Here is a 15,353-nt window from a genome sequence, read left to right on the forward strand (position 1 = left end):
AAACAGCCTGAATGGGCTTCCCCAATGTTACATCCTTCTGGCTGCAAGCTGTAGCAAACACCGATAGCTACAAGTATGAAAGAACTCAAGGCTGTGCTAGAACAGTCACAGGAGGAGCTTGAAGCTGGGACTTTTCTTTTCTTCTCTGAGTGTTTGTCTCTTCCAGTCACTAGCTACAGATATACAACTTTTTTCCTATTGATTGTTTGAAAAAGTATTAGTCTGCCATCTAAGAAAGATACTCAGTTTTCTTTGGATGGAGATTGCCTGGTTCACCTTTGTTTACTACAAATGAAAAACTTTATTAATTAGGATAGAAACAGTTCTGCATACATATCTGGATTTTGTATGGTCAAAAATCATCCTCCACCCTTTCTTTTCAACAAGCTCACTGATCACTCCAACGGGAAACCTTTAATTCACCTAATGGAACTTTTATTTAATTTTAAGCAAATCCCTTCTATTTGTTTGTCTAGCTGCCCTGAGTCCCCTCGGGGAGAAGGGCGGGGTAGAAATATTGGAAATAAATATTGGAAATAAATAGGATGCTCTGCAGACCATATTATTTTTTAAATTGTGTGTCATCTTTCTTCTGTGTGAATTTGTAACGTTTTGCTTGATCTGGAAATCTCAAAGCATGCACACATCTTTAAGTGGGTTTATAGAGATACTATCCTAATGTGGGCTTTAGATTTTCCCCTTTGCTGGCTCAGACATCTAATTGTACTTTTTGCAAGTTTTGAGTCAGAAGTGACTGAATGAATGAACAACAACAACAACGGCCCACAATTAGTTCTAGACCTTCAGTGACTTTCAGGGACTGGTAGGGATCTCATGGGCAATTCATTCTAGTCAATAATTGCTGGATAGCATGATAATATCTAATGATAACTACTGTAAAGAATTGCTTATAGATTCCAGTAACCATTTTTGATAGTTACTAGGTGTATCGTTACAGGTTTATCAGCAGCGCCATGGCAGAGGCCTTTTGCAACTTAAACAAGAGGGAACTAAAAGACTGAGGGACCTTCTACACTGCCATATAATCCAGATCCAAGGCAGATAATCCACAATATCTGCTTTGAACTGGATTATCTGAGTCCACACTACCATATAATCCAGTTCAATGTGGATTTTATACAGCTGTGTGGAAGGGGCCTTATTCTACATTGCTATATAATCCAGTTCAAAGCAGCTAATGTGGATTTTATATGGCTGTGTGGAAGGTGTCTGAAACTTAAATCCTTTGAGTTTTCTATGAGACTATATTTTGATATTAATATCTGACACATTTAACCTATACTGCACCTAAAAGTTTTTTCCCCCAGATTTCTTAGGCAGAAAAATCCTATGCTCGGCCTAAGAAAGGAACAATTAGCTTTGCACAGGATCAGGTCATCTGCATCTTTTCTGTTGAAATTTTATTTTCTGTTTTGTATTTCTTTGTCCTTAGTTATCACATAACCAAGAAGGAAGATAGCATCTGTCTTAACTGACAACATCTCGGACCGAATGTAAGCCTATGACACTAACCTTGTCAACAATTTTCTCCTGTATAATTTTTTTACATCTTTATCTGATGATTGCCATGTATAAATAAGTGAGGGGAAGCCATAGGGAGGAGGGAGCAAGCTTGTTTTCTGCTGCCCTGGAGACTAGGACGAGGAACAATGGCTTCAAACTATAGGAGATCCCACCTGAACATTAGGAAGAGCTTCCTAACTGTGAGAGCTGTTCGGCACTGGAACTCTCTCCCCTGAACTGTGGTGGAGGCTCCCTCTTTGGAGGCTTTTAAGCAGAGGCAGGATGGCCATCTGTCGGGGGTGCTTTGAATGTGATTTTTCTGTTTCTTGGCAGGGGGTTGGACTGTATGGCCCATGAGGTCTCTTCCAACTCTATGATTCTATGCTTCTATGAGTGAATTTTTGAAAGTTTGCATAATGTATTTTATGCTTTGGAGTGTCCCAATAAAGGTATAGCTACTTGCAGATTTTGGACTTTGTTACCACTGTTTACATGGATATAGTTGCATGTTGTATTTTCCCTGAAATTCACAGGAGAGTTAAAATGAAGAGTTAAAATATTTTCAGGAAATCAAAATCTAAAACTATTGTAAAATAATATTGTACAGAAAAATATAATAATCAAGATTCCACTTAAGGCTCTTTCTGCTGTCATTATCTTATTTCTAACCATTAAAAGTTAGAATACTTAAGACCTTCAGAGGATGAGGGACATTAAAACCTTCAGGGGATGAGGGACATTTGGTTCTCCAAGTCTTGAACCACTGCCTTGCAAGGCTTACATCCTTCAAGAAGGTTCCCCTCAACTTAATTAACTTGGTAGTTAGGAGTGTCAATCTCCCTGGTGCCTCCCAAAAATGCCTCCCAAAAACCAGGAAATTTTTGATTTGCACTTGAACAGTCTTGGTTTAACTGTAAAAAAATTGCACCCTCAATGTTCTTCATACTCTTCCCTCCTGCCTATGGGGTAACTGTGAAAAAGCAAACATTTTCCTGCCAAACTATGACTTCGAACACTGCTCTCTGATGTTTCTGTAAGGTACACTGGTAATCTTGCCATTCCTACAACATGTTACATGGATTTACTATGGCATTACAAAAGATTCAGAATGTTTCTGATGGCGGAAAGGTTTTAATAAGGATTATCGTGAGGCATTTCCCTCTTAGCAAATAATGCAATTTCCTTTATAAAGTTTTGCATATGATACTTGGTTCAATGTCAATTGTTCATACACTCATGGACATCATGCACACACACTTTCAAACAAATTTTGAAATGAAAAGATGAAGAGATCTTTGTAATGTCCATAATGATTGAAATCTCTTTTAGTCAATGCTGCAAACAACTGATCTTGGCTCAGAGTCACCACTGCCTGAAGTCCAGATTTTCTAAAGAAATTAAAATTAAGCAGAACATGGAAAATAACATTGTAACTGTTGTTGAGTGTATAATCTAGTAAAAGGTACTGAGTGCTGATAAGTAAAGGAAGTTCAACCAGACAGTTTAATCCTCCAATTTCCTGTCTTCTAATCAGCCACTGGCTCTTTCGTTTTTAAATTAGAAACATTCCTAACAATATTCAGGACAGGTGAGGGAGGAGGCTAGAAAGGAAATGGAGGTAGAATGTATATCTGAAAAACTAACTGGGAACAGTACAAGAAATAGCAAAACGTTTATAGTGCAATCCTATACCTGCCTGCTTAGAAGTGAGGCTCATAAGGCTCAATGGGATTTTCTTCAAGGATATAGGATTGCAAAGTGAATGGCATAGAAAGTAAGCACTTTGGACAAACGTCATGAAGCAAGTGATGTTAATCTATTGTGTGTCTGTATGGGGAGGAAAATAAATATTCAGATAGATTCAGAATTCGCTTTCAAAAGTGATACATTGTTTTGGAAGAATACTATTATTTGATCATGAATGTAAATGAAATCTGAATATAATATTATATTTTATTATTCTCCTAAAGAACTGACCAAGGTATGAGACATCACATTTCTAAAATATATACTATTTTTAAATAAAACACAAAAATTGGGTACACAATGCTCCTGTTTTTAGTTTGCTGTATATCAAATAAGAAATTCTTGCACAATATCTTTAAATCACAAATTGCCCATTTTCTCATTTTGACCTATTTTAGCTGCTTCAGAGATTTCCTGGATAATTTGTAATTACTTTTATAGACAACAAAAATTGTCAATATAGAAAGAAATGTTTAAAAAACATTTTAAAATACTAGTTAGTATTTACAAGAAAGAGAATATCATCCAAAAATAAAGATTGTGAAACAAAATGATACAATGAGTGTTTATATTGATAGCTTTGCTATCTGAATTGCTAGTGAAAGCAGGTAAAAACATAGGGAAATAGGTGCCCTTGTCACAAAGTTCTGACATCACAAAGGATATATTTTAACTCATAAATGCATGTGCATATATTTATTCTTGGAGCCCAAATATTGCATTTATTGATAAAGAACATCTTTAAGAAAAACTGGTTTTGATTTCAGCTATAACCACACATGATTGAGATTTATTCTCTTTACTTTGCTTTAGAAAGTCATCTATACATCAATCTGACATCAGAAATTATCTGAAAACTGGTAATGTTGCCAGATTTGTAATGTCTGCTTCACTTGTTCTGTTATTATATTAATTAATAATAATGATACACAGGATCATAAAATATAAGGCTGATAAATAAGGAAAAATATTGATAAAGCAGACTGAGTCTATATGCTGGAGTACATAACTTTTGAACATTATTTTAATATGTTAAATATTGATGATAGAAAACAATGTTTTTGAGTTTCCAACTTCACCATTGTTAATTTGGGATGTGTACATGTGTGTGTGCACCAATATATTTTGTGTTGCATTTCTGTAGGTCCCAAACTTTTAAAACCAAAGATGTCATATGAGTATCAACCTAAATTAATATCTGTTTCAAGAATGACATGATTAAAGCATGAGGGAGAGAGGTTTAGATTTCAAAAGATTTCTTGTAAGTCATTACAACAAATGTAATTATTGTTAAAATGTGCACAGATACTGAGTCTTGCTTACAGTCCTACGAAGTGTCTGAGGTTACTGAACCTATAACTTGAGAGTAAGACCCACTGGAATAATAAAATTGCAGTCAATTAATATTTGATCTAAATGTGAAAGTTTTTCATCCCATTGTAGAAAATAACTATGAGATATATTATTTTATCTGATGTGGATGGCAAGATCATTTATGGGAACAGACATAAGATGTCATAAAATGCCTGCTCAAGAAAGCCAAAATTTAAAATTTATATATATATAAATATATAAATATATATATATATATATATTCCTACATGCACACAGGCATATCCACACATTCACAAGCCATTTGTTCCAAAGGTAAAAGAGATTTTTCATTTTTACTAGAGAGCAAAGCAAGTAACTATCTAGCTACAAACATACTGTAGACTGGGCTGAAATCATGCCAAAGAGAGAGAAAGGAAGGGGGAGAGAGTGAGAGAATGAGTGTGTCCGAGCTAAGAGATTACTATGCCCACCCTTTCATACAGCCATTTCTTTCATTATAATAGGTCTTTTCATCAAAATGACACAGAACCTTTAAATTTGGACAGCATATTCCCATACAGTAGAGACGGCAGCCACTTCAAACCAATTCCAAACCTGCTCCTCTGAAATAAAACAAACTTGCTTCATTGGCACACATAAATTGTTTACGACTCATTAAAAAACAAAATTGCATATCGCACAGTTGGCAGCTGAGTCCATGCGGGTGGAAAGGGGGCATTCACTCATCTCTTTGTATGCTGGCAGTACCAAACCGAAGTTTAGCAGTAGGCAGTAGCCGAGATTTTTTTGTGAAGCCAGACGATGCATGAGGTAACTTTCAAAGCTTCCTTTTTGTCTTTGTATGTTAAAATTAATTGTGTAGCCAAGTTTTGATTAAAAGAACTTAACAGATGTGATGAGGTTTAAAATATGCTTTGTATTAAAGTGTGCGCAGAAAAATTGCTTACTTTTGTACCAATAATTGAGACCTTGTCTGAAAATGAACATGCCTGTTGTACAGAATCTTGCGAGGTTCGTTTCAAGGATTTTTTTTTTTAAATGAATCTCTTTTTGTTTTAGTGCACCAATGTTTAGCAATGTATTTTGGAACTTGTATTTTTAAAAAATAAGTTATGCAGCATGATAAAAGTTTAATAAGAACTTCCCATCATGTTTCATCTAAACAACAGCCTGTCTAGTAATAAAGCTTGTTTATTTTCTTGTCAAGTGCATTGCTAAATGTTTCAAGAATTATATAATATAGTACATAAATTTATGTATTGTTCTGAATGGCAAGACAAGTGCAAAATAACTTTTTCTAAAAACAACCTTTTAATATACTTTTAAAAGAGGGAGACAGTATTTGAAGTCTATTACTTCACAGTTATCATGGGAACAAAACAATACAATGAGGAGTATTGTAAGAATTTAAAATCACAGTATTATGTATTAAGGAAATGCAGTTTACAGTTTCTCCCTGCAAACAGATTTAGATCAATAATAGTCTCATTTCATTATTTAACAAGTTAATCAGTCATACAAACAGTCCATTTCAAAGCATCCCACACCATCCTTTCTGTATTTGCTCTTGGAGGAAAGTCTAATTGGAAAATTGGTATAAAGTGGTTAGACTTCCTCTGTTCTAGTTAACCAGAATCTGCATGTAACGTTTAGCTGGCAACCACTAGTTAAACCTTTCGAATGAATAAAAGTTCCAACAAACACCTTTTGATGCAAGCAACCAATACCGCCATGCTGCAGAGTAAAATCCTTCCACATTTCAGTTTCCCATGTCTTCCAAGTCCACAGGCATCCGAAACATCTCCGGATGACATCCAAATTGATCTGGATGATGTTTCTTCTCTCTCTGTATGTGTGTATGGGTGCGTGTGTGTATGTGTGAAAGTCTCTCTGCTCCCACTTACTTCTTGTTGCATATCATGAAAAATAACGGCATGATCAGTGTCATTGTAATTCCGCTCACCAGTCCTCTTTAAAAACAAAAAACCCAAAAACAAAAATGAACCGTGATATCTATGTGGACTGAATAGAGAAGTTCACGGTCCAGTTAGGAGCAGATAATACATGCATTGTCTCAGCAGCAAAATTGCGCTTCCTCAAAAACATTTTTAAAAAACCTTGCTTTGCCGCAAGAGTTATAATTACAGAAAATTAAAAAAAAGAAAGCAAGTAAGGAAGAAAAGCAGCAGCTCTGCTAACAAATTAATCTCTAACGGACAGCACGCTAACAAGGGCAGTAATGATTTGAGGACTCTCACTGACACAACAGGGTTTGCATCTTCTACCACAATGGGCTATTGTGCATCCTCCCAACTCACTGTACCTCTGATAGATTCAAGATGTCAAAGGTTGTCTGGCCTGAGTGACCATGACATGCAAGTTAACTCATTCTGAGAGTGCCTGTCAGAACTTTATTAAAACTTTTAATTGAACCCAAAAGACATTCATGTGGGATCTGTAACACACGGCTCCAGATCATAACCAGACAGGAATCTATTCTAATGTAAACAATTAAGAGAAAAAGTTAAACTAGGTCTTCTGATGAGACACTCAAATGTCACAAAGACACTCAAGTGTCACTAAAAATATCATTAGCGGGTTTTACTAGAATAGTATATTTTGAAACTGTTTCAGACTTCCTTACCGTTTTACTTGTGAGATTTGCCTGGCACATAATCTTTAAGGGTACATTTTACATTTCCTCCACACATACTCCATGTCCACAGAAAGACAGAACAAGAACCTGCAGTTCCGCATTGCAATGTTACAACACCAATAACATCCAAATAGAGTTAAGGAAAAGTTGCTCTTTGCAAAGAAAGCTTTTCAAACTACTTGTCCACACACTTTTATAAAGAGAACTAAAGGAAGGAAAAAAGAAGTGAAGGGGGAAGCTGCCAGTTTCTTAAGTGTAGGGCACATGAACAGTCTCTTGTTACAGAGTAAAAAATACACAAGTGGGACAAGTAGAAGGCTGCTCCAGTGAAGAGTGTGAAAAAAAAATTCAAATGTTAATTTGATAAATGTGAGGTCTGGGACATTTTCTCAAAGAGGGAGGGAAAGTAGAAAAAAGGAAGGGAGGAGAGAAAAAAAAAGCAGCCGTGCTGCCAACTCACCATCCACCAAGTTCTGGCCGAGATGTCATAGCAGAGCTGCCATTTGATGGATCCGTCGGAGGTTTTCCCTGCCATTATGCTGTCAGCAAGCTTCATCTGATGCTAACTCACGGGAGATAAGACACCTAATTGAGAAAACATTTGCACTGGCATGTTGGGCAACATGTAGCCCAGTCCATACCATATGGAATCATGGGTAAAAAAAAAGTATCCTTGACAGTGAACCAATCTCTCACAGACCCAGTGGCAAGGTGAAGTGGGGATGAAAAGTCATCTGCTCCTAGCACTGTCTTCTTCTCCTCTCCCTCCCTCCCTCCCTCCCCCCCTTTTAAAGTAAGAAGCCACCGCTTAACATCAAAGAGAGGAGGATAAAATTAAGGTTTCATCATTCGGATGATTTTAGTCTGCGAGATTTTCCCCTTTCCTTTTTTTCTCCTCTTCCCCCCTCGACTAGCTTTTTTTAAAAAAAATGAATAGAGACTTAGTAGGACAAAGGCAGGTAGTGGACTGCGAAGGGAGATTGCCACAGGCTATTAGCCTAAAATTTCTGCTTGACAGATGGAACTGCTTAGAGACTATCATGCAATGTTTTGGGTTTATTTCTCTCCACCCCCCTGCCTGAAAAAGAGAATTTCCAGTCTGATTCAGTATCTGTTTATCACAGCTACTTTTCCCATGAACGTGACCAAGAAAAAAAAAGACACACACTTGACTGAAGGTTTCAATTTAATTTCCCCCCATATCTCTATATGTAGATATATAGATAGATAAATCTTTGTACACATTCGTTTTAGGAAATAAAAGGAAAATGTAACTCTAAATAGCTCAAGGGTTTTGTTCCACCATAACGATTTAAAGAGTTTGGTCCTTCATAGAAAAATGCTTTTGTGTAAAACAATAAAATCAAAACTTTGATGGCATCTTGCTGATCTTTTCATTCGTTTTTGGATAACAGAGCATGTTTTAAACATTTTTGCTGGCATACAAATAGTTACTCAGACAATGAACTTCTGAATAAGACCCCCCTCTCCATTTCCTGTATGGTTTTAATGCAATCTACTAGAGTTCTATTTTCCAAAGCTTGACTAACTAAAACACCAAGTTATCCAAATTCGCCACATGCCTCCAAATATCTGCACACCAGGTGATGCCACACAAAATATAGCATGCCATTGACCCAACATTTATGAACATGGATTTTTCCTGCTGTCCAAATCAAGAACTCATATTGTATTTAACATTATTCTTTGGTCATGTCTGCCATCCATGACAGATGCTTTTTATTCACATTTGCAGCAGGTTCCATTGATAAACATCCCCTAGGCTACACAAGATGTACAGTAACACACACAAACACATGAGGAAAGTTTTAGGCATCTTTTATGGAATGTCTGAAATTTTTAAAGAGAATTAATCAATCATATCATTTAAAACCATTTATCTTTTTACTTGAGTGGCGGCAAAATTGCATTCATGGTTATTTGGAAATAAGTTCATTTAGATTCAATAGAATTTACTTCCCATAGCTATAGGGTATTATCATGAGGTCAACAGGTAGGTTATTAAGCAAAAGATTTTAAAACTGTTATCCATACTTTTCTGGAATATTTAGCTCCTTTAACACCAACCAGTTACTTAAAGTAAACATACTGGGCCTTGGGTATCCACTTTAATATCCATGAACTTGAATATCCATGGAGAGTCCTGGAACAAATTCCAGGACCTTCCATGGACCCTCAAATCCATGGATGTTCAAGACCCATTATGTACAATGGTATGCCTCATGTAAAATACCCAAATCCATGTTAGCTTTAGGAATTTTATGAAATATTTTAAAGCCATGTATGGTTAAATCCATCGATGCAGAATCCATGGATTCAGAGGGTTGACTGTATTTTCATTCAACAATCTGTGAAGGAACCTTTGAACAAATCCTTCTGCCCCACCCAAATAGGGCGTGCTTCATTCTGTTGGATTATGGATAATAGGAGCTCATAGAACTACTTTATGTTCAGTATAATGGGCATTCCCATTTTTAGATGCATAAAAATAACTTTTCTTGCTAAAAAAAAAGCAAGATACAATTGTGATATTTTGGTGTGGTACACAAATACTTTGTATAATAATGTGAGCTTTTAAAAATATGCTTCACAACTGCAAAACTAGGAGTAATATAAATTACAGCACAAGCAAGACCTTAATCATTCTTATTAGCAAGACTTTCACATTAGCTTCTTGAAAAAAACTATTTCTTCTAAATCTGTATTTCAACAGTAGTCTTTATAGGTTGGATTTACATTTTATACATTACTCGTGGTACTGAGGGATTTTGTTTCATCACATCCAAGGGGCAAATGGGAATCCTATTATTCTTTCTTTTGACATGATTCTCATTATTGTATGTAGAAATAATTATATTTGTAAATGAGATTTTTAAATTATTTGGTGCGATGCCTGCACAAGCATACATATGTTTCTTTAAAGCTAAAATATGCATTGATGTGCACATGTATAATATACATTATGAAGTCAACATGTTTCTATTTGAGAAGTGTGACATATCATTGTGTGTTGTATGTTTGGACATCTAACTTTGTAAAAGATCTTTTCTGAATCCAAAATAGTTCTGTTTTGAATCCAAAAAGAAAATGATGTTATCTGCATAGTGCTTTTGATGAATACCTATCTATCACTTCACTCCACTTCATTAAAAGTACCTACTATTTTTTTAGGCTTCTTGATAATTTCAAAGACTGCTGCATAAAATATAAAGTAACTAGCTGTGCCTGGCCACGCGTTGCTGTGGCAAAGTATGGTGGTATGGGAAATCAGATAATCTGTATTTTATAGGCAGCATGGAAGAGGCCTAAGTGAGGCCTAACTCTGCCTGTCCCCTGGGCTGAGTGGGTTGCTAGGAGACCAAGTGGGCGGAGCTTAGCCTTCTAACTGGCAGCAATTGGAATAAAAACAATTATTCCTCTCCCTCTAATTAGGACTTTATTTTTCTTTTCTTTTTGTTGTATGAACGTAGAGGCATGGATGAGGGGTTGTGCTGCCAAGTTTAGTGTTTCTGGGATGTGTAGTTTTGTTGTTTTGTCCTAGGCCGAAATTTCATTACCCTTTTATATATATAGAAATGATTAACCAACCATCAGTTTCTAACCTGTTTCAGATTGGATTTCTTCCTTCCTGGTCAGCACTTGTGATTATCAGTTCAAGAGTATTAAGGCTACATTGGTGCAGTCTTTTATTAAAATGTTTCAAAAATTGGGAGAGTTGAGTCATAACCCATGAAAAGCAAGCAATGACTAACTAATGGGGTGCATTTAATGGCAATTGGCTAAAGGCTACCAGCTACAGGCTGCCTTTAAATAAAGGTTCAAATCTTCCTTGGTTCTCTATGCCTGTCTGCCAGTGAACATGTTCTTGTGTGAGTCTATATTAGCCAATATGTTTCTCAGGTATTTCTTTGCTTTCTATTCAATTGAATACCCATTGGCCTTTGAAGTGCAAGATTACTGCCATTGAGCCTGTCTTTAAATTAGCCATGAAAAATGTATCAAACATCATAGTGATTACTTGGGAATATTATAGTTTTCAGCTTACCAGAAGGAGCATGAAATCACTTTGTTCTGGACAGTACAGTAGTCTGATGCAAAGAAAAGAATCAATGTGAAATAACTATGTTTTCGATCCAGAACAATTAGGATGAAGTTAACTTTACCATTTTTCTTTATGATGTGGGTGGCAGTGGGTTTTTTCCCCATCAACCAACTACTTCTTTTCTAAGTGAGCTGTTACTAATAGCCTTGAAAGAAGATTAAATGTAACATGTTAAATATTACAATTATTGTGGAAAACAAAATTATTTAGTGAACATAATGGGGAGCAAATCAAGCATTTAACATGATCCAGGAAATGCTACTCTAAACAATTGCATTTGTTTTATGCAATTTTTCCTCCTTTGATTGCTGACAGATGCCGTTCTGGAAACAAACATCTAAACAGTTTTCCTTCAATCACAGAGGAGGGGAATGGAAATAATAAATCTCAAACACTAGAAAATGACTACATGTTTTGAATTTAACTCTTGTCAATCACCGTTCTGCAAAACATGACATGTGAATGGCATCCATGCAAAATAATACTATCATAATCCTAATAAACCAGAGAGACCCATTACCTCAATGCACTTTTAAAAAATTTAAAGCAGGGAAAAAACTTCAGAAGTGAGATTTTATGAGTCATAGTCAGTGAACTCAAAATGATGTGAGTGAAGCCAGTATACCCAGGAATTTCTGGTTCCTTTTATTCTGATTATTTGAGAGTTATATATATACGAATCACACCACACATGTTTATACAAATAGGGGCAGGATGAAAATTAATATGCATCCATCAAAATGGAAAAATAATTATTGTGAGATGGAACAACCTCTACAAGGCACAATATGTTCAGTATGGAACAACAGTAGTGCATTAATTCAGTACTTGTTTTACCAAACAGAAAACCAAAAGACATCTTCTGTGATGAGCAAATTGGCTTCCTTACATTTACCATTTGCTCAAAATGTACATTTCCTACTGCCCCTTTCCTGTTCTATAAAACTCTGTTCTGTGGAATGATTTAGCTTGTAAGCCATGTGGTCAGAGAGTGTGTCACCGATATATCCTAAACAAAAAAATAAAACTGTTATCATCTATCCCTTGCCTAACTGAGCTCAATGGAGCTTACCTCTGAGTAAATGAGTATAACATACTACTGTTACATTCACTTCTGTTAAACAAGTATGCAGCATGGGTGGTAACAGTCATAGTAGAAAATGAAGCCATCAGTGCATAGGAATGGATACATTGAGGGCTAGCCCTAACATTGGGTTTCAGTTCTATGTATTTCATTGCAATAACTTTGAAGTATTTAAGACCAAAACAAATAGAAACACCTTCATAGCAAACAGAAGAGCTTTGCTAGGCAAAACCCTTCAAGTCCAGCACTTTATTTGTTTACTATAAGCAGGACAGTGGGACAATACACTTCTAATCTAGCATATTGAGGCACATTGCCTTTCTAACCTTGGAGGCAGAATACAGAAATCATGACTTATTCACTTTTTATTATGATTTAAGCCCCACCTACAATTTGGAAGAAAGTGAAAAAAAGGCATTGTCTAGAAAACACTCCCCAATATGCACTGAAGCACGTATTTATCCTGACACAGTGCATTACAATCACTGACCTGGAAGTTTGAAATTGGCAATAAAATGCACTGCAGTTGACCAATGTATAGTCATTACAGACCAGTTATTCGGGAGCAACATGTGCAGCACTCATAGGAACAACGTCACTGCTGGAATAACTGGATGCAGGAAATGAATATGGTGCTCCCAGGAAGATAACCAAACACCTGTCCCCTATTTTGTTTTTCCCCTGCCAGGATTCCTATCACTAATTTTCTTTTAATGGACTACTTCTGTTCAGCTCATTTTTCCCAACTGGGTAAGGAAAAAAATAGTTCTGTATGTTGGATTGATTTGATATGATGAGAGCTTTGTGGTTGCCACGATAACTTCTTCCTGGTCCTGGGATACCTGTGGAGACGCTCAGGAATGGAACCGGATTTCTTTAATCCACATTCTGATTAAGTGGATGTGGAAGCAGCCTCTGGTTGCATCTACACCTTCTGTATAAATCTGGTGTAAAGGGCTCCAGAACTCCTCTGATGTTGCCAGGAGTAACCTCGAACCCTTTGGCCATCCTCATGGCCAGCTGGTCTGAAATACATTGGAGATGCCACATTGGCACTATCAGGAGCTACATGGCCTTGCCTGCCCTGGCCCCAGTCCATAGACATGCACTCCTTCAGCAGTGTTTTCTATCCAATATGTTCTTTGGCAAATCCACTAGTAATCCTGATGCAACCCTGAAAAATAAATTAATATGAAAGAGTATGGAGGCATCTACAATGTAAAATTAATGCGGTTTGACACTACTTTAGCTGCCACTGCTCACTGTTATAGGTGCAATAACATTGATCTATCTGCACTCTTTGGTAGAGAAGACTAAAGACTTCATAAAATGACAACTCCAATGGTTCCGTAGTATTGAACCATCACAATGAAACTCGTGTCAAACCGCATTTATTCAGCGGTGTAGATACAATTTATGAAAAGAAGGTCAGAGAGACTGTGATCTACTGCTAGATTTTTTGATAAAGCAAAGATTTCTAATTCTCAGTTGCTTAATAATAGTATGAATAGACTTTCTTTCATTTTCCTTTGCAATTTGTGAAGTGATATGTCAGATGTAGATTTGTACTTGCATAGATCCAGTCTATGGCTCATTGTCTGAAGTAGAAATTGACTTCACTCCTTCAGGCCCTCTTTGCCTACAACTTTGATTTTTACCTACCATTTCACACCTGATTCTGGTTGGATAATGTTTTAATAAAAAACTACATAGATTCTGCAAATCTGAAGGCTGTCTATATGGTGAGGTCAGTAATTTGCAGCATGTGAAGGACAGGAAAATGATGTGGCCTTAGGAAGGAACCTTGGTATGAGAAGTAAGCCTGATCTTGTTTCAGTTCATGTAACAGGAGGAATGAACAGAAGAGAGAAGGATGGAGTTTAGTCCATTTTTAAAAAATTCTTCAGGTGTATACATTGAACACTAGTATGGTAAATTTACTTGAATTATTCAAAGTTTTACAATATTGCATTATCAATATTATTGTTCCGTGTCCTAGTCTCCAGGGTAGCAGAAAACAAGCTTGCTTCCTCCTCCCTATGACTTCCCCTCACATATTTATACATGGCTAGCATGTCTCCTCTCAGCCTTCTCTTCTGCAAGCTAAACATGCCCAGCTCTTTAAGTCACTTCTCATTGGGCTTGTTCTCCAAACCCTTGATCATTTTAGTCGCCCTCCTCTGGACACTTTCCAGCTTGTCAACATCTCCCTTCAACTGTGGTGCCCAGAACTGGACACAGTATTTCAGGTGTGGTCTGACTGAGGCAAAATATAGGGGTAGCATGACTTCCCTGGATCTAGACCCTATACTCCTATTTATGCAGGCCAAAATCCCATTGGCTTTTTTCACCGCCACATCACATTGTAGGCTCATGTTTAACTTGTTGTCCACGAGGACTCCAAGATTTTTTTTCACACTAATTGCTGTTGAGCCAGGCATCCCCCATACTGTATCTTTGCATTTCATTTTTTCTGCCTAAGTGGAGTATCTTGTATTTGTCCCTGCTGAACTTCATTTTGTTAGTTTTGGCCCATACCTCTCAACAGTTAAGATCGTTTTGGATTCTGCTCCTGTCTTCTGAGATATTGGTTATCCCTCCCAATTTGGTGTCGTCTGCAAACTTGATGATCATGCCTTCTAGCCCTTCATCTTATTTGTTAATAAAGATGTTAAACAGAACCGGGTCCAGGACGGAACCCTGCGGCACTCCACTCATGACTTCTTTCCAAGATGAAGAAGACGCATTGGTGAGCACCCTTTGGGTTCATTCACTTAACCAATTACAGATCCACCCAACTGTAGTTTTGCCTGGCCCACATTTGACTAGCTTGTTTGCCAGAAGGTCATGGGGGACCTTGTTGAAGGCCTTACTGAAATTGAGAT

General features: G+C 36.8%; 2 protein-coding genes across 6 annotated transcripts in view; one reads left to right on the top strand and one right to left on the bottom strand.

Annotated features, from left to right (window-relative positions):
• The window catches only part of nfia (nuclear factor I A), a 576,988-nt gene extending 569,012 nt beyond the window's left edge, over positions 1-7,976 (bottom strand). For 3 of the 5 annotated variants that reach the window (XM_062979580.1, XM_062979577.1, XM_062979578.1), the window contains exon 1: positions 7,722-7,976. In XM_062979580.1, coding sequence (XP_062835650.1) covers positions 7,722-7,817 — 96 coding nt within the window. In that variant the 5' untranslated portion in view covers positions 7,818-7,976. The remainder of the gene's footprint in view (positions 1-7,721) is intronic. The other 2 variants (XM_062979579.1, XM_062979576.1) reach the window with 2 other exon arrangements.
• Positions 5,185-15,353, top strand: part of LOC100561497 (FRAS1-related extracellular matrix protein 1) — a 318,227-nt gene continuing 308,058 nt past the window's right edge. Inside the window, exon 1 of the mRNA XM_062979566.1 lies at positions 5,185-5,415. The gene's annotated coding sequence lies outside the window, so the exon portion shown is untranslated. The remainder of the gene's footprint in view (positions 5,416-15,353) is intronic.

Source organism: Anolis carolinensis, chromosome 4 (genome assembly GCF_035594765.1).
Source record: "Anolis carolinensis isolate JA03-04 chromosome 4, rAnoCar3.1.pri, whole genome shotgun sequence".
Taxonomy (NCBI): Eukaryota; Metazoa; Chordata; class Lepidosauria; order Squamata; family Dactyloidae; genus Anolis; species Anolis carolinensis.